General features: G+C 40.6%; 1 protein-coding gene and 1 long non-coding RNA gene across 2 annotated transcripts; both read left to right on the forward strand.

Moving 5' to 3' along the window:
- LOC309621348 (myosin-8-like) lies at nucleotides 1–24,420 on the forward strand (the record flags this gene model as incomplete). The annotated part of the gene is given in 39 exon segments (XM_082408875.1): nucleotides 1–33; nucleotides 165–321; nucleotides 2,685–2,712; nucleotides 2,813–2,921; nucleotides 3,005–3,097; nucleotides 3,232–3,295; nucleotides 4,272–4,370; nucleotides 4,462–4,565; nucleotides 4,716–4,854; nucleotides 5,949–5,971; nucleotides 5,975–6,067; nucleotides 6,145–6,294; nucleotides 7,419–7,589; nucleotides 8,492–8,801; nucleotides 8,910–8,977; nucleotides 10,616–10,703; nucleotides 10,789–10,906; nucleotides 11,267–11,390; nucleotides 11,482–11,618; nucleotides 13,095–13,350; nucleotides 15,366–15,479; nucleotides 15,484–15,612; nucleotides 15,705–15,881; nucleotides 15,957–16,102; nucleotides 16,188–16,278; nucleotides 16,364–16,753; nucleotides 17,187–17,313; nucleotides 17,648–17,766; nucleotides 17,894–18,090; nucleotides 19,227–19,410; nucleotides 19,495–19,557; nucleotides 19,559–19,582; nucleotides 19,586–19,664; nucleotides 19,760–19,884; nucleotides 20,818–21,126; nucleotides 22,089–22,292; nucleotides 23,273–23,398; nucleotides 23,482–23,652; nucleotides 23,837–24,420. Coding segments are annotated over 39 exon segments (5,265 nt in total). The 3' UTR covers nucleotides 23,963–24,420.
- Nucleotides 24,421–24,452: 32 nt separating this feature from the next.
- On the forward strand, nucleotides 24,453–25,927 carry LOC309621347. Its single transcript, XR_014239953.1, has 2 exons — nucleotides 24,453–24,597; nucleotides 25,602–25,927. It is a non-coding gene; the product is annotated as an uncharacterized lncRNA (long non-coding RNA).
- The last annotated feature ends 166 nt before the right edge of the window (nucleotides 25,928–26,093 follow it).

A 26,093-nucleotide genomic window follows, 5' to 3' on the forward strand; every position in this document is an offset into this window, starting at 1 on the left:
ATGGTCGTGATGACCCACCTGCACGAGCCAGCAGTGCTGTACAGCCTCAAAGAGCGTTAACGCAGCCTGGATGATCTGTGTGAGCGCCCTTCAACCTCTCTTTATTCCACCTATCTCTCCAAGTAAAAACAAATCCCACATGTTGAATATTCTGATTTTCTCAGACCTGCTCGGGCCTCTTCTGTGTCACCGTCAACCCCTACAAGTGGCTGCCGGTGTACGACCCCGAGGTGGGGGCTGCCTACCGAGGCAAAAAGCGCCAGGAGGCCCCGCCCCGCATCTTCTCCGTCTCTGACAACGCCTATCAGTTCATGATGACTGGTGAGTGAGTGATGCATCTGTTTACAGAAATGTGGAAATAGAATCTTTAACGCACAGACAGACTTTGGGCTCTGATCACAATAATACATTGCGGCCACCTGGGGCTTCACTGCTTTCAAGAAGCTCTCAGAGCTGTAATAGCACATATGCTTCCCTGCAGCCATTCTACAGGTGAGTAAAGTGAAGCTCACTGAATGCACCGACCTACCCAAGCTAACCCAGCTGGTAGCCAGAAGCCTAGTTGAAATAAGTAGTAGACCTCTGCAAACATATTTGTTGTTGCTTTCTCACATTTTTTACTTTCTGCTTTGGACAGAAAAAAAGTTCAAGTAGATTTTTAAAAAATATCCACATCCACAGCAATCAAGGAAAATAGTTACCAGCCATAGCGGGAAAGCTTTGTGAATTCTTTATCTTTAAAAGACACAGCTAATATCACTAGCCTTTGGGGTAGAACAGGAGTAAAGAAAGAGCTATGACTTTCCTCTCAAAGATTTTGAAGCATTTTCCTACAAGAATAGAAGAAAATAGAAATCCCTCTTTCTTTGAAAATACTTTTTTTTAAGATTTTTTTTTTTTTTGATGTGGACCATTTTTTTTTAAGTCTTTATTGAATTTGTCACAATATTGCTTCTGTTTTATGTTTTGGTGTTTTGGCTGCGAGGCACATGGGATCTTAGCTCCCTGACCAGGGATCAAATCTGCAACCCCTGCGTTGGAAGGCAAAGTCTTAACTACTGGACCACCAGGGAAGTCCCGAAAATATTTTTTAAAAATTATATCAAAGTCTGTTATTCCTGTCTTATCAAAGCATAAACAAATAGCTTTGATGCGAACTGTAGGCCTAAATACAGCATGAAAACCTTTTATAGGCACACACCAAATGTGTTGCCTTTGGAAATATTCTAAATTCCTGAGTTTCCTGTTCTTCCATGAGATATTAGAAACTGGAGAAGATTTTGTTCCTTGTTGTTTTTTTTATTTGATTGTTTGTTTTTTTGCACTGTTTTTAAATTGTCTTTTAAAGGAGAAGAGGGAAGAGAAAGGGATAAAATAGGAATCTTCCATTACAAATTGGCCAGCAGTTCTACAAGGATATCATGCCAGGAAACTGTTGTTTAGTTGTCAGCAGAAGCTAGCTACCTTCCAGAAATTATCCAAATGTGGGCTCATTCCAGAGGTTTTAACACTTAGCAGTTGCATTTACACTGCTCTGTACACCACCACCCCTACAGAGGTCCCCACTCCCCCAAGTTTTGGGGCTGCTCCAAATTCAAGATTACTTATCTCCAAACATGATTTTTGTATAAAAACCACCCCAAACTGTGGCATTTGACGAGGTTAGAGACTAGAACATTGTTTTCTTATCTATGCTCCCACTAGATGAGATATGATCTTTCTTGTATTTTCTTCTATTGGAAAAAGAAATCAATCTGAATATGTTCCAAAATCTGTCTCTACTTCCCTGAATAGAGCTTTGAAGTTCTCTAAAGTCTATATCCACATCTAAATAGCACCCAAATTAGCATCTATTTCTCTGAATAGATTTTTTTAGATTTGAGAATGCTCTAAAATCTCTATCAGTATAGAATTAAAGATTTAACAAATCAGAAAATTGGTATATATCCAACATATCAGTCATATAACTAGTGACAATTTTTATTTTTATTACTTAGAAACGTGTATAAAATAAAAAGGAAAATAAAAGTAAATGAACACCAACATTTACAGTTCCAGATCCCTTCTTTTTTTAGTATTACCAGCTGTCAAATTCATATGAAAAACCAGGAGGAGGCCCGGTAGCAGAAAAATATATAAACTGGAAGTCAAATAGACCTAAACATCTTGATAAGCTATGTAACTATTGGAAAAGTCACTTATTTCTCTCTGGGTTTGTTTCTTCATCTGTTAAATGAAACTTCAGAATTGTATGATTCTTACTGAAGTAGTTACAGATGAAATTATATGATGCCTGGAATTTTCTTTAAAACAACCAAGTGAGTTTAGGATGGGTGTACAGGTTATACAAAGTTGGCCAAATAATAACTGTTGAAACTGTATGATGGGTACATAGGAGCTCTTTATACATTATTGCCTCTACCTCTGTATACGTTTGAAACTTCCCATAGGTTTTAAAATTAATAATATTTTAAGAAGAAACAGATGATTCTTTGCCTCTCATTTTCATAAGTTTTACTCCAAGAGGCAAGTACTATCTGGGAGCTACACACAAAACCAAGATCATAGGCAACATCTTCAAAATGTTAAAAAGGATAAACTGATGAATCTTTACAGAGTCAATAATCTTTGTACTGAATGTGTACTATCTTTAAAAACTGATGGTCTTGATTTCTTTTTTACAGAACGTGAGAACCAGTCCATCCTGATCACGTATGTGATTTTTTTCTTCTTCTCTGGTTTGTGATGATTGTCTTAGATGTCGACAATGTGAGCTGTAGTTCTGATCTCTTCTCTGGTTTCTCTTTGACAGTGGAGAATCTGGGGCAGGAAAGACTGTGAACACGAAGCGTGTGATCCAGTACTTTGCAACAATTGCAGTTACTGGAGAGAAGAAGAAGGAGGAAACTGGCAAAATGCAGGTGGGTCTGACTGGCGTGTCAGAATCAAGACTGGCAGGGCATGCAGGAAGCCCCAGATGTGAGGACTGTTCTTGCCTTTGCAGGGGACTCTGGAAGATCAAATCATCAGTGCCAACCCCCTGCTGGAGGCTTTTGGCAACGCCAAGACTGTGAGGAATGACAACTCCTCTCGCTTTGTGAGTCTCTGGGTCACAGAAGGGTGTTCTCAGGTCTTAGATGCCCAAAAAGGCATGTCTGAGTTATTAACTCAACCTCTTGTTACTCGTGTGCTAACAGTTTTGTATATAACATCATCTTTTTCACTTGCAAGGGTAAATTCATCAGGATCCACTTTGGTACCACAGGGAAACTGGCTTCTGCTGATATTGAAACATGTGAGTAACAGGACCATTGAAAATCAAACAGAGAAACATGTGATGTCATTTGCAGGGATATTTCACAACACTTGTTGAGCACTGAGCCTGCTGGCGGTGTTGCCCGTGAGCTAATGCCAAACTTATCCATAATCGCTGCGTGCTCTATTTACCTCAGTCGCAGACTGATGGCTCTATAACACATTCTGCAATTCCTGCCTCAGAAGCAACTCTGACATTTTCTCCAGGAAAAACAGTAGGACTATCTATGGACTCCTATGAGTTATCTATAGGCTTACAATACATTTCTGTGATTTGCTCTTGATCTGAACTTTTTTTTAAATAAATTTATTTATTTATTTATTTATGGCTGTGTTGGGCCTTCGTTTCTGTGCAAGGGCTTTCTCTAGTTGCGGCGAGCGGGGGCCACTCTTCATCGTGGTGCACAGGCCTCTCACTATCGCGGCCTCTCTTGTTGCGGAGCACAGGCTCCAGACACGCAGGCTCAGTAGTTGTGGCTCACGGGCCCAGTTGCTCCGCGGCATGTGGGATCTTCCCAGACCAGGGCTCGAACCCGTGTCCCCTGCATTGGCAGGCGGATTCTCAACCACTGCACCACGAGGGAAGCCCAATCTGAGCTTTGGTAGGTGTTTCCAAGGTAAGTCCCTCACCAAAGAATCTAAGGTGATCTGAGAAAGGAGGGGATATTAAGGATCAACTATAATACAGAGGTCGCAGGCCATCCATATGCAAAGTTGATTTTTACTAGAGCATGCATACTTCACTCTCTGCTCTTAGATGGTGAGAACCTTGGGTAATTGCCATACGTATTTGGAATTCTTACATGTAGTACCAACAGGATCCATCATCACGTTGAAATCTCAATGGAGCCGAACGTCATGTCCCCAATTTTAGCCAAAGACACTGCAGTTCATTTAATATCTCAGCAGCATTGATATTTTTTTCTAATTCAATGTCTATTTCCCTCTCTTTCCAGATCTTCTAGAAAAGTCTAGAGTTACTTTCCAGTTAAAGGCAGAAAGAAGCTACCATATTTTTTATCAGATCACTTCCAATAAGAAGGCAGATCTGATTGGTAAGGATGAACTTAAGTTCACAGACAAAAGTTAATATTTTTGTTAACAACTTCTAATGTAAAACATACACCCTGAATTCTATGTATCCAGAAATGCTCCTGATCACCACCAACCCATATGACTATGCCTTCGTCAGTCAAGGGGAGATCACAGTCACTAGCATTGATGACCAAGAAGAGCTAATGGCCACTGATGTAAGACACACACTCACTTTTTAAAAATCTATTATGTATGGAAATGACAATAGCAACCACACTATAAGTGTGGTTACCTTATAGAGTAAATTCTCCAAAATATGTTAAGTCTCTTCTGCCCTAACTTTGTCCTGTCATTTCTCCTGGCAGAGTGCCATTGACATCCTGGGCTTTACTCCTGAGGAGAAAGTGTCCATCTACAAGCTCACAGGGGCTGTGATGCATTATGGAAACATGAAATTCAAGCAAAAGCAGCGTGAGGAGCAAGCGGAGCCAGATGGCACCGAAGGTACCAAATGAACCTCCATCTGGGTTTAAATTAGAGAATACAGCAAGAAAATAAAAAAGGTTATTCTAAACTCACATTTCCTTTGTAGCTGGACTTCTGAGGGGCAGGTACACATTTACACACACTGCATGCTTTCCTCACCCCCTTTCCCTCCTCACATCTCCATATCTCCATCTTTCTATGCAGCCCACATGAACCCTAATAGCCACTTGCAAGGATACATCTAAAAAGCACAACCTGGGGCCAGATCATTAGAGAGGGAATGAGACAGAACCGTGCGCTTGCTTTGCCTTAGCAATGGCGAGAAGGTATATAGGATAACTTGGAATATTGGTCTATTTCAGCACCAGCTGGGTAAACCTAGTGGAGGGATACAGGGTCTTGCCCAAACACAGAGCTGGGGTTGGAGGACATCTGTGCACATGTGTGTGTGTGTTGTCTACATTTAACCCTCAGACAATCTAGGTAACAAGTAAGATAAAAAAGAAACTGAGAAAGAAAAATCATATACTCTATGTGTGGAAAGAACATGGAACTTACAGGATCTACCACGGAAGCTAAAGTTATCTGCTCCTTTAAGCCTTTCCTGACCACCCTGGCTCGACATTCTCTCTCCCTCATTTACATCATAGTCGCTGACAAAATTTTTGAAGGGGACTCTGTAGGAATCATGCACTAAAATTTAATCCTCACATTTTCAGATAAAGAAACTAATTCATTGAGGTTAAATTGGGAGGAGCTAAATTGAGATAAGGTGTATTTATCTTACCTTCCACCCCCACCTACTGTGTCTTAAGAGCAGAGACTCTGGCTTTTGTGTTACATAAATTATTTCCATAAACACTGGACATATTTTTATTGTTGTTAAATTTCTCAGGAGTTGCTTGCAACAAATCACCAAAGACCAGTGTAACTGACTGACCATTTATTAGCAAGTACATGCTCTAATATACAGAGAGCCTCACCTGATCTTCTATAGAATTATTTAAAGCTTTTTATTTAAAAAATAAGGAAAATGGATGGAGGAAAATGGAAAGACTACCTTGAAGAGGTATCTGCTGTTAAACAACATTCCTTGAATTGTGTCTCTGCGGTTGCTGACAAAGCTGCCTATCTCTAGGGTCTGAACTCTGCTGATCTACTCAAAGCCCTTTGCTATCCCAGGGTCAAGGTCGACAATGAATACGTCACCAAAGGCCAGACTGTGCAGCAGGTAAGTGCACAACCTCAATGAATCACACACATCCCAGGCCTTTCATAGTGCCAACAAATATTACTCTGTCCATGAAGGTGTACAATGCAGTGGGCGCTCTGGCCAAAGCCGTCTACGAGAAGATGTTCCTGTGGATGGTCGCCCGCATCAACCAGCAGCTGGACACCAAGCAGCCCAGGCAGTTCTTCATCGGGGTCTTGGACATCGCTGGCTTTGAGATCTTTGATGTGAGTTTATCTTCATATTAATAAAAAGTGGGAGAAAGGCAATTTGGGTTTTGATATACTGAGTATTATTATTCATTTACACTTGTAGTGTCTACATTGCTCTCTCCAGCATGGCACCTAGAACGAAATAGCTAGGAGGTAACTGGATAATAACAGAAGTAATAATAATAGCTAACATTTATCACGAAGCCTGTATTTCTGGCTTCTCTACTAAGCACTTCAAAATGTTACCTCATTTAATCTTCACAACAACCCATGAAGGAGTAACTAATATTACTTCTAATTACATGTGGAGAAACAGATGCAAGAAAATCAAAACACTTGCTAAAGATCCTCCAGCCATATAAGGCAAAGCCACGACAGGAACCTGGCTATGTAACGTTTGGTCCATACACAAGGTACCTCCCATGGAGGAGAAACGGCCTAGAGGTAGAAGCGTAGTGACAGTTCATAGTCTTCCCTCTTCCAGATTCATATGACACACACCATTTCCCCTCTGGGGCATCAGCTTTATCATCTATAAAATGAGGGTGTCAATTATTATAAAGACTCCATCAGATCTTCAATTTCTATACCACATCAGTCCCCACTTTCACAGACCTGACAATGAGGATTTACCAAATGTTTGATATGAATAGAAGAGCAATTAGCCTATTAATTTCACTCTGCACATCAACTAAAGGTCTTAAGAAAAGCTTTCCTTAATAAGGTGATGCCAAAAGTGAAAATGTGACCTTTATCTTGAATTGGGGGGGGGGGGTAAAAGAAGTGAGGCTTTGTAATGAATTACTTTCACCCTTAAATCTGAACCATAACTCATAGGATCATGGTTATACTTTTAAGGCACATTTTTGCCCATGCAATCTTCAGAGGTGGAAAGAGGTAGATTCTACCAGAACTCTTGCTGTGTGATTGACAGCTGTGCCTTTAAATAATGCTCAGAAATCATGAAAAGGGTTCATGTCAAAAATGATTATTTTTTCCCTGGGATTTCTGAAGAGACAACAATCAGTTTAAACTTTATTTCGTTATTGTATTCCACATATTTTCAATAAAAGATTTTTCAGTAATGAATTCTACTGCTATAAAAATCCACTTAATGTTGGAAATTTGGTTTTGTGCAGTTCAACACCCTGGAGCAGCTGTGCATCAACTTCACCAACGAGAAACTGCAACAGTTTTTCAACCATCACATGTTCGTGCTGGAGCAGGAGGAGTACAAGAAGGAGGGCATCGAGTGGGAGTTCATCGACTTCGGGATGGACCTGGCCGCCTGCATTGAGCTCATCGAGAAGGTCTGTTTGACTTCTAAAGGAAACCCGAACTGAAAGGATAACTTTCCCAAGTGCCTTAAGCAACTCCAGAATGTATTACTGTAATCTTAAATAGACTGATATCAGAACAAGTTAGAAAATTACTTTAGAAATGACTTTCTCTTTTCAACTTTTACGTAAGAAGAATCAGAGAGTGTTTAGCTTCATTTTGTCGTAACAAGTTCTGTTCTAACACTGACTCAGATCCAAGTTTAAAGCAGCATCTCTATTGAGATGGTCTGCTTCACTAGAAGAACTACCTCATTTGTTCTAAATCTATCTCCACTATGATCCAAGATGTCAACAATAGAAATAACTATTTTCTAAATCAAAATTAATGCACAGGTCACAGAGCTAGGGCTTATATCAAAGGTAACCTGTTTGGAAGTCAAGAGTCAAATTGCTATGCTTCTTCATAATCTATCTTTATGGGATTAAATGCACAAAATGTCTTAAATAAGGTTTGCATTATTTATACCGTTAAGTTATTGCATATAAAGTAAACATCATTCTAAGTCAGTAAGTCCTTTTCATAGAAAAATAAAACTCTGACAATAGATTAATTCACCAAACAGGGGAAAATGTGGTAATCACATAATCACAGAACATTTTAATAAGTCGCCCCCACTTATGCAGTGCTGACATTTGGAGTTTATATCCAGCTATTCTTTTAATTGAAAATAATGCTATGGATTGAATGTGAGAAAGAATGGTGGAAAAGTCATTCTAGTGATAACAAAAGGACCTCTTTGAGCTATGACCCTGGTTTACTTTATAAATATATTTAATTAGGAGTGCTCATAATTCAATCAAACGACAGCCACTATGTCTATATCTTTTGAGACCAGATAGGTTGACACCAATGTCTACTTTTCTGAATTCAGCCACTGGGTATCTTTTCCATCCTGGAAGAGGAGTGCATGTTCCCCAAGGCCACAGACACCTCCTTCAAGAACAAGCTGTATGACCAGCACCTGGGCAAGTGTGCCAACTTCCAGAAGCCCAAAGTGGTCAAGGGCAGGGCCGAGGCCCACTTCTCGCTGGTTCACTACGCGGGCACCGTGGATTACAACATCGCCGGCTGGCTGGACAAGAACAAGGACCCCCTGAACGGCAGTGTGGTTGGGCTGTACCAGACGTCTGCAGTGAAGACTCTGGCCAGTCTCTTTTCCACATATGCTAGTGCTGAAGCTGGTACTTTCTGTGCCCCTGATCTAAATTAACCTCTCCCCACAGAACGTTCACATACCATTCCAGCCTCTGGGACTCTACTTTCGTTGATGGGTTTTCTTTTTATCTTAGACAGCAGCGCAAAGAAAGGTGCTAAGAAGAAGGGCTCTTCTTTCCAGACTGTGTTAGCCCTTTTCAGGGTGAAGTACAAATTTAATTCGAAAAATCTGTTCAGTTTCTATGACTTATCATAATTAGGATAAGAATAAAGGATTTAGAATAAATTAGGAGGGAATGGAATGTTAACAGGAATTACTTCAAATATTCCTTCTTGTCAGGGTACAGCCAAAGCAATACTCCTCCTGTAGGGCTGAATGTTTTACCTCTTATTCCTTATTATGCTCATCTAATGTATTCAGGAATTCCAAAATGCCCTTCGAAGCTTTCTCGCTATATAATAAGGCCGATTTTTAAGGAAGCACAGCTGAACTTCAAAGGTCTCCCTGTGGAAAGCCGTATCTTTATTCCACTAATGTTGCCCTTTGAGAATGTTCCTGAGTTCCCCTTTGAGAATTGAGCCTGAGACACACCCTTTAGGACATCCTTCCACCAAATCACATCTTTGTCCTCTGAGGTGGATTTAATTTTTTGTAATAGCTGAAAATTATCTAAAGCCAAACCTAGTGATTTAGATTGATGATTAAGATAGAAAAATCTCTCTTAAGAATAACAGTAATAATAACATTACTACAAATAATGTGATTCTCTTAGATGGCTTAAAAACTGGCTCTTCTAAAGGGGAACATATGGAGCATCTGGTCTAATGGTTGCTTTGTCAGGATTTCTATGGCTAAGTCTCGTTCTTTTTAAAACTAAAATGCAGATACTATGTATGACCTAAACAAGAAAACAGCCCTGTTCTTTTTTTCTCACTACCAATTTGCATTATTTCACCAAATATGCCCTTGTTTCATCAACTTATCCTTGTACATAATTGCAAGATTAGAAACTCACATTACTCACTTTATTTCCTAATAGTTAACTGAGATATGAAAAATAAAGCAACTCTGCCTTCTCAACGAATATACCTAAGAAATACTGAGAAATAGCTACTTGCTAGTTTTCTGTGGTGGAGTAAAACACCACTGTCTGTCATAATCAGTTACTCTATTTCTGGAATAACCCCCCCCCCCATATGCTTCAGACTGTGATCATTCTCAGGTACCCAAGATCCACTCACACAAGGTCATGTAGTCTTATGATTTTAGACTCTTCCAAAAACAAAAACCAAAAAACAAGAGGTTACAGGTCCCAGGGAATAATACACTCAAGGAAGGAATGGCAAACATTGGACAGTGGCTAACCTAGGTTACCACTGTAAACTACTACTGTGAAAAATATTAGCACTGAGAGAGATGAAAGAGGCCTTAGAGGTAATCTCAACTATTTTCAGATGAGGCCCAGAAAGAGAAAAGGGATTTTATAGAGTCAAGGAGCTCATTAGTGGCAAAGCGAGACTGTAGTCTTTTGTCTTCTGATTCCCGGTCAAGAATACTTGCTGTGTGTCAAGGCTACTGAATTTGCAGTTTGTTTACAGGATAGATCCTAGGTGTCATAAATGAATACCAGGGAGAGCTGCATTTCTTCCCAGCACTTTAGCCTTTCAGTTATTTGGCAGGCTAGAACTCTTGAGACCTTTAAAACACAGAGCAACTGAAGCCTCATAGACTTTTACCTAATATAGTTAAGAAAGTGCCTAGGTTCGTTCCATATAATTACCAAAAAAAGCAATCTGAAATAGAACTTTCTCATCAAGTCCCTTCTACCTGGTCTTCTAGGAAAATTTAAATAAACTGATGACCAATCTGAGGAGCACACACCCTCACTTCGTACGGTGTATCATTCCCAACGAAACCAAAACTCCTGGTAAGATCTAAGAGCATGAAATAATCAAACAGGCACAAGTTTGAAAATTCAGTGCCCAGTAGTAAGTACTCTGATTTATTTTTAGGCGCCATGGAGCATGATCTTGTCCTGCACCAGCTGAGGTGCAACGGTATGCTGGAGGCCATCCGCATCTGCAGGAAGGGGTTCCCAAGCCGAATCTTATATGGGGATTTTAAACAAAGGCCAGTCTCCCTCTGTCATATTTCACTGAATGCTGTGACTAATTAATCATTTTCACTGTTGTCCTCTGTTCATTGTTTTTATGTATCCTGCTTCATCAATACTACGAAATTAAGTCAAATAATATAGCCTTGTGGTGCAAGAACAGAATACAGGCTAGAGAAGGTGGCATTTCTTAAAAATAGGATGGAAGCATGCATTAGCTTGTGGAAAAATCATATTGTTTCACTACCTGAACCTAAAAGGACAGCTGGATTTTCTACTTTTGCTTTTTCTCTTTTTACTGACTTTTTTTTGGTGTCGTTTGGTTTTCATATATGATCACACCTTCCTAATCATTCTTTTTTTCTTCGACTGAACAGATACAGAGCTTTAAATGCAAGTGCTATTCCAGATGGACAGTTCATTGACAGCAAGAAGGCTTCTGAGAAACTTCTTGCCTCTATTGATATTGATCACACCCAGGACAAATTTGGACATACAAAGGTATGGCTATTACTTACACCTGATCCAAGTCCTCTGCCATGGCTGTATCTCCTGTAGTCTGGGGATGATTTGGAACTTTCCCTCTCTCCAGGTTTTCTTCAAAGCTGGCCTGCTGGGTCTTCTGGAAGAAATGAGAGATGAAAAGTTGGTCCAGATTATAACAAGAACTCAAGCCATCTGTAGGGGATTCCTAATGAGGGTAGAATATCAGAAGATGTTGCAAAGGAGGTAACCATGCAGAGGATAAGGACTGTAAGGTCTCTTAGAGACTTTACATCGGTCTTCCTTACTCAGTAACTCTTTCATTTTGTGGTTAACATGCACTTCTCACCCAGTTCGGAACTCACTCTTACAACACATCAGCCTCTGCTTAACCCCTCATACTGGGATTCCCTTCAAAACTTCTCTCCTCCCTCAGTTTCTCCCTTTCATTCATCTCACATACAGCAGCAGGAATCATTTGCAGTAAGCACTATTTTCATCATGCCGTATCTGTTTGCGGTTCCCCACGGTCTCCCACATCAAATCCAAGTTGCCTGTGAGTCTGTCAAGGCCACTCTCTATTCCCTACCTCATCTATCATCTCCCACCGCACAGCCTTTTCCAGCCAGGCTAAACAATTTGCTTATCTCCTTCTCTCCTGTTTGCACAAGCCCTCCCCTCTCAGCCTAATTTATCTCTTTACCAATTCAAGACTTCCATTTCCGCTTCCTCTAATTAACCTCATCCAACCCATCCACCCAGCACTACTGCATTCCCTGTCCTTACACACATGTTTTGCATTCATTTTGCTCATCTGTACTTATTTACTTCTGTGGTATAAGTGTTCCCAAGTCTTTTCCATGTGTCAACATTATGGTTTATGTCATGATATCTGCCTTCTCAGAGATATGGTTCTTATAAATTGGACCTACAGAAATAGAATCTCCATTTTAACAAGCTTGAAGAGGCACACACATTGTTATAAGGCAGGTAAACCTTGCCAGTCTATTGCTACAGTGTGCAGGAATATCTTTTATTACTATTTTAAAATGTTATTTAAATAAAACAAATTTTGTAGCTAAATGCTCTTCAGACATTAACAATCTAACTGAGCAGGTAAGAAGTAGGCATTTGAAAGGACTTGAGAAAAGCCAGTCTATTATGTGAAGAAACTAACAAAAGTTGTTTATGGAGTAGATAATTCGGCAGCGATTAAAATAAGAGGAGAGGTTTCAAGGAAAACAGGATAAACCATAAGCTCAATTTAGGTGGGCAATTAGGAAAGCAAGCCACGCCCTTTCACAGGTCACGTCAGTGTGCCGAAGGCCAAGCAGCACAATTAACTTACACCTGCCACACCCACTCCCAAGTCACTAATATTGTGATTTCTCAAATGTTCTTAAAATGGTACGTGTTGCTCATATATACAAAGTATTCTTCCTCTAAAGTCAGCTTCTTTGCTAATGTGACAGGGACTTGAGAACACACAATCGTTCAGTATGAGCAGTGCACATTAGCAAAGTGGTCATACTGAGGACCGCTCTGAGTGTGAGGGCGTGTGTGTGTGTGTGTGTCCTGCATATAAAATATACAGAATTTGACACATCATTTACATGTAGGGGGGGGTCATTAAAAGGGGAGTTTGTATGTAAAAAAAATAATACTAACGATAACATTGTCTCTAATGGATCAATCTACACTGATACTTTTCGGTCATTTCAGAGAAGTCCTTTTCTGCATCCAGTATAATGTACGTGCCTTCATGAACGTCAAGCACTGGCCCTGGATGAAACTCTTCTTCAAGATCAAGCCCCTGCTGAAGAGTGCGAAGACAGAGAAGGAGATGGCCACCATGAAGGAAGAGTTCCAGAAAACCAAAGATGAACTTGCCAAGTCAGAGGCAAAAAGAAAGGAACTGGAGGAAAAAATGGTGACTCTCTTGAAAGAGAAAAATGAGCTGCAGCTCCAGGTTCAATCTGTGAGTACTCTGTGTGCTGAATGCACCATGTCATGGAAGCTTTTCTGGAATTCACATACACTCTGGATTTACAAATGGCCTTTTCTTGAAAAAGAAAATTTCTAGTTGCTTTTTTCAGTATTTCACTTAACTTTCAATATTCCTGTGAAGAAGTAAGGTACCAACTACTTCCAAATTGCAAATGGAAAATGGGAGATTGAAGAATTTATTTAACAATATCACAAATTTAACAGGCATGAAGGAAGCAGTTTAAAGGCAAGCCCCCAAATCTCAGTCATTTTACTCATCTGCCTTGCCTGCTTCATCCCAGTCTTAAGAGCCCTATTTCCTGAATACAAGTGTATGAGATTGTATTTAAACTCATAAAAGACAGTTATTCTTATTTCTCTCTGTATCTCTTTTCCTCAACCCCCAGGATTTAGCTCAATAAATTCATCTGCAGTTACTTAAACTGAACTACCACGGTGGAAGACAGAGCTAGTGACCGCTGTGATTCTTCCTTTGATACTGATCCTGAGTTCTCAAGGCCTCTGTTTATTGGTTAAAGAAGAAGTTGTAATCAGAGTGGGGGTAGGCTTGGCATCAGCACTCTGGCCAAATACAACCTCCCATTTTCTTGGTCCAACAAGCCCAACAATGTCATGAAGAAATCTGTAAAAAAAAAAAAAGGATAGTTTTCTTAAAATGTTTAAGCTATTTTCAACTTTTCCTTCTGACAAGTTCACTTATATGAAGGTTACATTTTCCCAATCACAGCCTTTCATCTTAACCTCTTTTCATAGGTATTATCATTAGTCAGTGAGTAAATATATACTGAGTGTATGACTATTAAAAATAAAAGCGGGGCTTCCCTGGTGGCGCAGTGGTTGAGAATCTGCCTGCCAATGCAGGGGACACGGGTTCGAGCCCGGGGTCTGGGAAGATCCCACATGCCGCGGAGCAACTGGGCCCGTGAGCCACAATTACTGAGCCTGCGCGTCTGGAGCCTGTGCTCTGCAACAAGAGAGGCCACGATAGTGAGAGGCCCACGCACCGCGATGAAGAGTGGCCCCCGCTTGCCGCAACTAGAGAAAGCCCTCGCACAGAAACGAAGACCCAACACAGCCATAAAAATAAATAAAAATTAAAAAAATAAAAATAAAATAAAATAAAAAAATAAAAGCAAAGGAACCCTGGAAGGCCTCATTATCAAAAGTTTAAGCATTTTAAAAACTTAAGATATAAACAAACACTGAGAAGTTAAAGAAATTCCCCAGCCCAGAGTAATAAGGTCGTGGCTGAACTGATTTTTATGAGTCCTTTAATCATTTATAAAAACCTCATTGAGTTATGTAGTTTCTCAAAATTACAAGTTCTTATATAGTCTAATATTCATTTTGAGACTAATAGGTAATTCTTAAAATGGAAATGGAAACCTTGGACAATTATACAGCACTGTTATGGTCTATCAGGGAGGTTTTGAGTACATGAAAAATGCTTCATGGAAATGTATTTATAGGCATAATCTTACGTAGTTTTCCTTTTTAAAATTCAATGTAGCAACTAGTTCTTTGAGGCAAGTAGGGAATGATCAAAACCAAAACTAACCAATTTGACTAAGTCAAAAATCTTTGAATATTATAGTTGAAATGCTCTTAGCAATCATTTATTCCAATCCTCTTAATTACATGAGATAATTGAGGGTAAGAGGAGTAAATCAATTTGCACAAGGTCATACATATGGAGGCAAATTTGGGACAAGAACCCAGGCTTCCTTTGGTCCTTCCACTCTTCTACACAATACTTTTAAAAATAGTCAATTGCTTCAATCCAGTCATTTTTCAGGCTAATTTGCTTCTAAATCTATAGTGCCATATCTAATTAGCTACATTTCTCCAGACAATGGAATGATGTTCAATTAATTTATATTCATACTGAAAAATTCATTAGCATTCAGTAAACACTACTACTTTGTGCAAAGAACAAGTTCAAAATAAGTAACAATTCTCTAAACAGCTCAGCAAATCTCTCCACAGGAAGCTGATGCCTTGGTTGATGCAGAGGAGAGGTGTGAGCAACTGATTAAAAACAAAATCCAGCTGGTGGCAAAGATCAAGGAAGTGACTGAGAGAGCTGAGGATGAGGAAGAGATAGATCAATGCTGAGCTGACGGCCAAGAAGAGGAAATTGGAGGACGAATGTTCAGAACTGAAGAAAGACATAGATGACCTTGAGCTGACACTGGCCAAGGTTGAGAAGGAGAAACATGCCACAGAGAACAAGGTATGAAATATATTTGTATACAGCATATAGAGACCCTGCCATCTAACTAAGCTGCTTTAGAGCAGAGATAATCTCTTCCTTAACCTTTCTAGGTGAAAAACCTCACAGAAGAGATGGCAGGCCTGGACGAGGTCATAGCTAAGCTGACCAAGGAGAAGAAGGCCCTCCAGGAGGCCCATCAGCGGACCCTGGATGACCTGCAGGCAGAAGAGGACAAAGTGAACACCCTGAACAAAGCTAAAGCCAAGCTAGAGCAGCAAGTGGATGATGTGTGTTTTTAATACCCATTTGAAAGTTTTTTTTAATATACTTTCAATTTTTAACAAAGTTTATTTTCTCATTAGCTTGAAGGGTCTCTAGAACAAGAAAAGAAACTTCGAACGGATCTAGAAAGAGCCAAGAGGAAAGTGGAGGGTGACCTAAAATTGGCCCAAGAATCCATAGTAGATATAGAAAATGACGAACAGCAACTTGATGAGAAACTTAAAAAGTAGGAACTCCAGAAAAAAAGATTCTATGCAACATCATCTTTCAATTTGTATGGGTACTAATACGCCTTGTTCTTCTGTCTAAAGGAAAGAATTTGAAATCAGCAATCTGCTAAGCAAAATTGAAGATGAGCAGGCAGTAGAAATTCAACTACAGAAGAAAATCAAAGAGTTGCAGGTGAGTCATCTCACCTCCATTTGTTTCTGCACCCAAAAAACTGAAATTGAGATGAGTTCATGTTAATGTGCTGTGTCACTGCCAGGCCCGCATCGAGGAGCTGGAGGAGGAGATCGAGGCGGAGCGGGCCTCCCGCGCCAAAGCAGAGAAGCAGCGCTCGGACCTCTCCCGGGAGCTGGAGGAGATCAGCGAGCAGCTGGAAGAGGCCGGCGGGGCCACTTCGGCCCAGACTGAGATGAACAAGAAGCGGGAGGCCGAGCTCCAGAAAATGCTCAGGGACCTGGAGGAGGCCACCCTGCAGCGTGAGGCCACGGCGGCCACGCTGAGGAAGAAGCATGCGGACAGTGTGGCCGAGCTGGGGGAGCAGATTGACAACCTGCAGAGGGTCAAGCAGAAGCTGGAGAAGGAGAAGAGTGAGCTGAAGATGGAGATTGACGACCTTAGCAGTAATTCAGAGACCATTTCCAAAGCCAAGGTACCCAATACTGTCTTTAAATGAGCATAGTTAATAACCTGTAAGAACCCTCATTGTTCTCTGGCATTAAACACTGTTTGTAGGCAGTTTATAGCACTGATCTAAAATTTTGTATTCTAATCTATTCCATTTTATTTCATTTTTTTAAAATACTGGATATAATTTGTTAAGATTATTTCCAAATCTACTTTAAGTATCAGTGTCAAGTATCACTGGGATAAATGAATGAGTTCCAACAATGAGCACTTTAGGGAGATTATGCACCCGTCATACTTGAATCCTAGCATGTTCCATAGAGTTGGTGCCATAAGTTTCTACTCACACTTGACATAAATTTATTCACTCTAAAAATATTTTAAGAATCCAGTGGTAACTTTTTTTTTTTTTTCCACTGTATTCAATGTCTCATCTTTCACGGGTACATGTGCTGTAGGGAAACCTTGAAAAGATGTGCCACGCTCTAGAAGATCAAGTGAGTGAACTTAAGACAAAGGAGGAAGATCAGCAGCGGCTGATCAATGACCTGACGGCTCAGAGAGCACGCCTGCAGACGGAAGCGGGTAGAGATTTCCCTCAGTCCCGCAATTATGTACTAGACAAAAGCAATCCCGGGGGTTCTGAATTAACAGCAATACTCCCATATTAGAGGGGAGTAATCAACTATAGGAATTTGCTGAGTAGGTTAGAAGAAATAAAAAAAAGCAAGAAAGAATCAGCAGACTAGTTTATTTGTTACACTACAATAGCAATGCTGCTTTTTAATCTAGCCAATTCTGTAACAATATTTATAATTAGATAAAGTATATATTTGTCATATACATATAATTATATATACAAACTTTAGGCTTGTTTGTTTATGCCGTGAACAAATTCCTTTACTTCGGTAATTCTTAGGTGAATATTCCCGACAATTGGATGAGAAAGATGCTTTGGTCTCTCAGCTTTCAAGGACCAAACAAGCATCTACGCAGCAGATTGAGGAGCTGAAATGTCAGCTAGAGGAAGAAACTAAAGTAAGTTTTACCAAAAGTATTCTCGACTGATCAAATCTAAACATATTCAGTTAGGTTCTCCTTTAAGTGTATAAATTAAATATCACTGAAGAAATGAATTTAAGTCACTGAACTCATACTTCCACAGGCCAAGAACGCCCTGGCCCACGCCCTGCAGTCCTCCCGCCACGACTGTGACCTGCTGCGGGGACAGTATGAGGATGAGCAGGAAGCCAAGGCCGAGCTGCAGAGGGTGCTGTCCAAGGCCAACAGCGAGGTGGCCCAGTGGAGAACCAAATACGAGACGGACGCCATCCAGCGCACAGAGGAGCTGGAGGAGGCCAAGTTTGTACTGTGAACTCTAGAGGAGGGACATGACATGGTTTCCCAGCTGCCCAACTCAGCAACTCCCAGAAACAGCTGTGATGATGATGATAACATAACAAAAGCAGAAGCTACCCTAAGTGCATACTGTGTCAAATACTATCCTATTATTAACTCATTTAGTTTTCGTAGCAACATTACATTGCATTATTATTCATATCCCTGTTTTACAGATGAGGAAATTGAGACTGTGAGAGGTTAACCAACTAACACAAGAGCATATGATTAATAAATAGTACAGCTGGGATTAGAACCAGACATTCTGATTCCAGAGACCACCTTCTTAAGTATTGTAGTACAAAGACAGATCTCTTAAAACTCATGTTGGAGGCCATCTGAACTGTGCATAATGTTCAGGGTTAGTCTGAATAAAGTAAAGCCTTAGTCTGGGTACAGACCAAAGGAGACCTTCAGGTAGATCTTCTAGAGCATTACGGCTAAAGGTTTTTGTGTACCTTAGGCATGTATAGTTGGCACACAATTGGGAGTAAAGCAAGAATGTAGACAATTCAGAAGGAATAAAAAGAAAAACCCTACCTTTGCTTAGACTACATGAATTATCCTGATTTATTTATTCATTCCTCTCTCAGGTGAGAATGACCAAATATATATTATTAGAAGAAACTGGCTATTTTTCTCTAGGAAGAAAAGTATATAAAATAAAATGTAAAGTCTGAGAAAGCAAAAGAATATGTCCAGTATATCTGTGACCAATAAAATACCTAGTTAGTCTCAAATCCTTTTTGAAATGAGATGAGATATAAATCAATCAATAGAACTGCCCTGGCTAATCATTCTCCATACCATACTCAATCAGAAGCCCTGAAAATCCTGAAATCATATGCTGTAAGATACATACAATGTCAGCTTCAACAATGGCCTCTAACAATTCAAAAACAAAAAGGACTTGAGTCCAGTTGTTCACCACTTTGGACCTTTTCACAGTTTAATCCATCTGGAAAGCAGTTCTGGCTACCACAGTTTTGAAAACCATGCTACTTGACATTGTAGAAAAAGGACTATGAAAGGGGGCTGAGGAGTTTAGCACTTGCCCCTGTTCCTGACCTCTCTCCTTAACTGCCTGGCTAACTTTTCAGGAAGAAGCTGGCCCAGTGTCTGCAGGAAGCCGAGGAACACGTAGAAGCCGTGAACGCCAAATGCGCTTCCCTTGAGAAGACCAAGCAGCGGCTCCAGAATGAAGTGGAGGACTTCATGCTTAATGTGGAGCGGTCTAATGCTGCCTGCGCGGCTCTCGGTAAGAAGCAAAGGAACTTTGACAAGGTGGCCCAGCCTGCTCAAACTCCACCGATGTTTTACTTAGTCTCCCTTTCTCCTTCCATTAGCTGACAGTATACCGCTTTTCACGTCCTATCAGAATGGAAACAGAAGTATGAGGAAACCCAGGCTGAACTTGAGGCCTCCCAGAAGGAGGGAGTCCCGTTCTCTCAGTACTTAGCTGTTCAAGGTCAAGAATGCCTACGAGGAATCCCTGGAACAACTTGAAATGCTAAAGAGAGAAAATAAGAACTTGCAGCATGAGTGCTCTTGAACTTCCCTACCCTATATGGCCCTGGAAAGACCTTTCCATGTTATATCAGTCTGACCACTTCTCCCTTCTGTTCACCCACAGAGGAGATTTCGGACCTCACTGGGCAGATTGCTGAGGGAGGGAAGCAAATCCATGAACTGGAGAAAATAAAGAAGCAAGTGGAACAAGAGAAATGTGAAATTCAGGCTGCCTTAGAGGAAGCAGAGGTATGTATATTGATGTTGTGGGGGGAAAATCAACGATAAACATTGGTGGAAACACCACTGTTTTCATTGGGCAATGGTACTATGAGATGGATCCATTATTACAGAGCAGGTGAGAATCTGAACTCATATAACCTTTATGAAGGGCAATTTGGCAATAGTTATCAAAAGTCTTAAAAATGTAATAATATGACCTATCAGTTCTATTTCTAAGAATCTATCCCAAGAAAATTATCCTAAATGTAGGCAAAGCTTACACACAAGATGTCCAATCCAAAAACAAGGCAAAGCAAACTATAGAACATCCATATGATGCAATTTTCTACAGCCATTAAATGTAGTTAATATGGGGAAATATTTATGGTAGAGGATAATTTTTAAAGCAAGACACACATTTGCATATACAATAGAACTTTATCATGTATAAATATATATAAATAGGAAAAAAACTAGAAAAAAAATGTACCACATTAAAATTGTGCCTCTAAGTGGAGGCAAAATAGGAAGGTTTTGTTTTTATAAATTACCCCACATTCCACAATGGACACATATTTTGTAATCAAAAATATATATATGTTTTAAAACTGAGAATTTCTACAACAGGAATCACATGAACATTTTAATTTATAGAATGGGAGAGAATTCCTGTTTACTACACATAAGTTTAATCATATAATTTTTGTTACTACTCATATGAATAATATTTGTATAGCACTTTATACTTTACAAAGCACCCTTATTACAGAGTTGCCCAATAAAGTCTATGACTGAATAAATTAAAGGATGATTTACCTAGTAGGGTCCTAGAGCTGTTTTATTATACTTTGTAATATTAGACAAACTGATATTAGTAAGAGCTTGGCTCACAAGGGAATACCCTCCAAATATTCATTTTCCATTATTAATTATTAACTAATTGATCACTGTTTTGTTAAGGCATCTCTTGAACATGAAGAGGGAACGATCCTGCGTATCCAGCTGGAGTTGAACCAAGTCAAGTCTGAAGTTGATAAGAAAATCGCTGAAAAGGATGAGGAAATTGACCAGCTGAAGAGGAACCACATTAGAGTCGTGGAGACCATGCAGAGCACACTGGGTGCTGAGATGAGGAGCAGGAATGATGCCCTGAGAGTCAAGAAGAAGATGGAAGGAGACCTGAATGAAATGGAAATCCAGCTGAACCACGCCAACTGCTTGGCAGCAGAGAGCTTGAGGAACTACAGGAACACCCAAGGGATCCTGAAGGTAGATGGGTCCACATTAACAGCCCAGACCAGTCAGGGAAGTGACCCGCCTCCCATTCATCACAACACCTTCTTGTTACACCATCCATTTTTTTTTCTTTTAACAAATTATACAGTTCATAGTATGGAGGTAGCTAAAAATAAATACACATAGAATATATATTTATTTATTTTTGTCTGCATTGGGTCTTTGTTGCTGCACGCAGGCTTTCTCTAGTTGCATCGAGCAGGGTCTACTCTTCGTTGCGGTGCGTGGGCTTCTCATTGCGGTGGCTTCTCTTGTCGCGGAGCACGGGCTCTAGAGCGCAGGCTCAGTAGTTGTGGCACACGGGCTTAGTTGCTCCGTGGCATGTGGGATCTTCCCGGACCAGGGCTCGAACCCATGTGACCTGCATTGGTAGGCAGATTCTTAACCACCGCGCCACCAGGGAAGTCTGAATATATTATTTTTAAAGAAATGTTATATAAAAGAACAAACAGAAGCCCAGAGATAAGCTATGATATGAGAGAAATTAAAAGACTTTGGCACCAATAGGCCTGAGGTCAAGTCTTAGTTTTGTCACTTACTAGCTGCCTGATTTTAGGCAAGTTATTATAACCTCTCAGAACCTCTGTTTCTTCTACTAATTAAGAATGAAACTACCCACCTCATAGGGTTACTTGTGAGGATGAAGTGAGAAGACAGATGTCAAGTGCTGGGTACAGCATATGGAAAATGCTCCATAAATTATAGATACTGGTGACTCGCACATGAAAAATAAAAAGTTGATGGCATAAAACACAACAAGAATCAGTCTCCTGATAATCCTCTCTCATCTAAGCAGGTGACATCCCCATTTTCATGCTCCTTCAAATGACAGGCCTGTCATTTCCCGTTCCTGGCACCAACCCATTCTTACAGTTCATCTCCTGGGATGTTCACATCCTCTTCAGAGTGTCTAAGCCTTTTTATTAACTTAACAGGATACCCAGCTCCACGTGGATGATGCTCTCCGGGGCCAAGAGGACCTGAAGGAGCAGCTGGCGATCGTGGAGCGCAGAGCCAACCTGCTGCAGGCCGAGATCGAGGAGCTGCGGGCCACCCTGGAGCAGACGGAGTGGAGCAGGAAGATGGCAGAGCAGGAGCTCCTGGACGCCAGCGAGCGCGTCCAGCTCCTGCACACCCAGGTGGGACCCTCACATCAGACAAATGCTGGTGTACTGTAAAGTGACGAATCAGAATTATAATATGGAAGTACTCTATTTTTATAAATATGTGTATATTTAAAAGGATGGGGGAGATGCTTTAAAATATTAATTGCAATTACCTTGAAGTGATGCGATTATAGATGATTTTTTGCTGTGTGTTCTTTTTAAGATTTTCTACGAAAACGGGGCAGGGTTATTACTTTTTTTATTTAAAAAGAAGATTTAACTCTAGATTATTTTGAAAACCATGGTGTGGAATAAACTTGAATAAAGATATCTGTTGACTCCAAACTCTGAAAATGTTCCACGTAGCGTTTCCCACCAGGAGCGCTTTAGCGTTCAGCACTGCTATGTTCACAGTCCCTGTGCCTTGCAGGACACTCAGCATCGCTGACCAGCCTGGGTGTTAAATGCAGTAGCATGCCTTAGTTATTCTGACAACCACAAATATCCACCCCCATACATTTCCAAATACCCACTGAGGTGATATTGCTTCCCTTAGAGAACCACTGGGTTGAAATTTTAAGAAAATGTTTCGTAAGAGTAATTCAGTATTCCCCAAGGGAGCAAACCATTCAAGCTAACAGAGAATAGATTCCTTCTAACTGAGAAACTCTCAGTGCCAGGCTCTCACAAAAAGAATCGACTCTTTTCTAATATTTCCAACCTTTTAAGGACAGAACACTAGCGATGTCTGGTTGACATATAATTGAAAGAGCAATTAACTAATATAGACATTCTTGAACCTCCATGTCCGTATGCAAAAATCAGATGGACATTGGGGCAGTGGCGGGGCGGGGTAACCAACCTTGCAAATGATTAACATTATGCACTGAACAAATATTTAAAGTTCAGTGAAATGTTGCCATTAGTCCCCTGCATAAGCCAACCAGTAAGACACTTGTAAAATCCCAAGTGTGCAAACTGCAGGTCTTGTAAATTTCCACTACTTTTAACAGAACACCAGCCTGATCAACACCAAGAAAAAATTGGAAAATGATGTTTCACAACTCCAGAGTGAAGTGGAAGAAGTAATTCAAGAATCACACAATGCAGAAGAGAAGGCCAAGAAGGCCATCACTAACGTGAGCAAATGAGCATTTGTTTAACGACACTGTGTGTTACCTGCCATTACCAGGTTTATTATACTGGTTTATTTACTAATTAGGCGGCCATGATGGCCGAGGAGCTGAAGAAGGAGCAGGACACCAGCGCCCACCTGGAGTGGATGAAGAAGAACCTGGAGCAGACGGTGAAGGACCTGCAGCACCGCCTGGACGAGGCTGAGCAGCTGGCCCTGAAAGGCAGCAAGAAGCACATCCAGAAGCTGGAGGCCAGGGTGGGTCTCTCAATCTCTCTGAATCCGGGAAGTGAAAACGGCACTCCCCGATCCTTCTCTCTTCTTGTATATTGACTCCCATCCTTATCCTGTGGCTGGGGACAGCCACCCAATATCGTCAGTAGGTCCTGAGGTAATTAACATCCCCCAAGACTGACTATATAAGTATCTTTCTTGATTGTAGGTACGTGAGCTTGAAGGAGAGGTTGAAAGTGAGCAGAAACATAATGCTGAGGCTGTTAAAGGTTTGCGGAAACACGAGAGAAGAGTAAAGGAACTCACCTCCCAGGTAAGGGGAAGAGCTTTCTAGAATATCCAGACTTCCTGCACAAAGGGAAATTGAAAACCTGGTGACTATGTGGTACTCACAAATAGCTACATGTTAACTCGATATACATAAGGGGCAAATGACACAATCACCTATCACAGACCCTTTCCTAAGCTAGGAAAATCAGGAAGGCCTTTAGAAAATTGTGTAAGTGAGGAAAGAATACAGGTTTCAAAGACAGATAAACTGGTGTTAGTCCTAGTTTGGCCTCTTACTTTTTAAACTCGGATACGTTACCTAACACTCTCAACCTTAATTCATCACCTGTAAAATAGAATAAAAACATCTACTCACCAGAGTAGGGAGGTAAGGATTAGAGATGTGTATAACTCTCCAATATAGTGCCTGCGCACAGTGGACATTTAACAAGAGTGGCTACTGTTAATACTATGAAGGAAGCCTCAGAGTTGACCACATTTACCCCAGGCCCACCTGCCATCATATCAAAGTAATTCACTACACCACCTGCAGTGGGTTTATTTTGTTGGATTCAATGCAGACCATTTTTTTCAAACTTCCAGACTGAGGAAGACCGCAAGAATGTTCTCAGGCTGCAAGACCTGGTAGATAAATTACAGGCAAAGGTGAAATCATACAAGAGACAAGCTGAGGAGGCTGTAAGTATCTTTAAGCCCTTGAGGGAAGAAGGAAACTTCGTTGGGGGTAGAAAGTATATTAAGAGAATGTGTTAATGAGAAAGAAAGAGACCAAGTAAGAATATGTCATTCTTCTTTTAAGAGAGAGGATATAAATATGAATTTACCCCCAAATCCTAATTATAGAATAAGACCTCAAGACGAGATATTTTTATTATTAAGCAATTTGTAGGGGTTGGGGGAAAAAAGAAAATTCCAAATAACCCACCTTACTTGATAGCTGCAAAGAATATCCAGCAGAAAATCTAACACCATGATAAATATTCCTCTCCCTCTAGAAATGCACAAAATCAATTGTTCCCAAAAGCCAAACAGAAATCTTTTACCCCAGCTGACTCCTTCCCTCACTACCACTGTCATCAGCAGGGACTTATCCCTGCACATTCGCTGTAGCAAATTAGGATGTGTTGGAAGATTCTCCAGCTTCACTTTTCCTGGTTGTTCCCCACTCTTCCAGACACAATGTAGTGGGTAAGAGGTAAGAAAAGGGAACACGAAAGGGAGAGGCACGAATGGTAGTAAGTGCAACCAACAAAGGGCATACTTTCTTCCTATCCCCATCCCCCCACCCGCAGCGTCTCTGTATACCAGAGTCAAAATATATGGCAAAAACATTTCAACTGGGATTTTCCCGAAGTTAGAATTTGACCTTACATTTACTGTCTAACCTCTGTGAGCAAGCGCACGTGGGTCTCTTCCTCCTTTCCACTCAGTCCATACATCGTAATTAGACTTCACGTATACATGGGTTTGACATAATGAGCTCGTCTCTTCCATTTCAAAACTATTTCTTCTTTCATTCTTTAGAGTAAAAAATATAATTGAAGTTACAAGTTCTGTCTGGATTTGAAATCAGATATGACAAACAAACCGTAAGAAGGAAATATCTGAGTTGAGGAAATAATCCTCTTTGTGACAAGTGCAATGAGAACCACAAAGTCTAACTCTCACAACTTTATTCTTAGGAGGAACAATCCAATGCTAATCTTGCCAAATTCCGCAAGCTCCAGCATGAGCTGGAGGAGGCCGAGGAACGGGCTGACATTGCCGAGTCCCAGGTCAACAAGCTGCGGGTGAAGAGCCGGGAGATTCACACGCAAGTCAGTGCAGAGTGAACACATCTGCCTGATGCTGCCAAGGGGCTGAAGAAATGCACAACATGTGCTATTTTGGGTCACTTGCTTTGTGATGTTTTTCTCCTCATGTTGAATAAATAAAAACTACAGTGAACTGATAAACTGAACCAGACTCATTTACTTCCAAAATTACTTATTCTCAAACACAGTTCTCACCTAGCTATTATTATTCTAACATTATATATGGCTTTGTGGAACATTCAATATCTGTACCTCCCTCACCACCCCGCATCCCCTTTCCCATCTCCAGCTCCACCACACACACACACACAATTATCTTTTACTGGACTTAATTTTATTAAGTCTCTCTAGACTGTTACA

This window comes from Balaenoptera borealis (assembly GCF_965194805.1).
Source record: "Balaenoptera borealis genome assembly, contig: HAP1_SCAFFOLD_332, whole genome shotgun sequence".
NCBI lineage: Eukaryota > Metazoa > Chordata > Mammalia > Artiodactyla > Balaenopteridae > Balaenoptera > Balaenoptera borealis.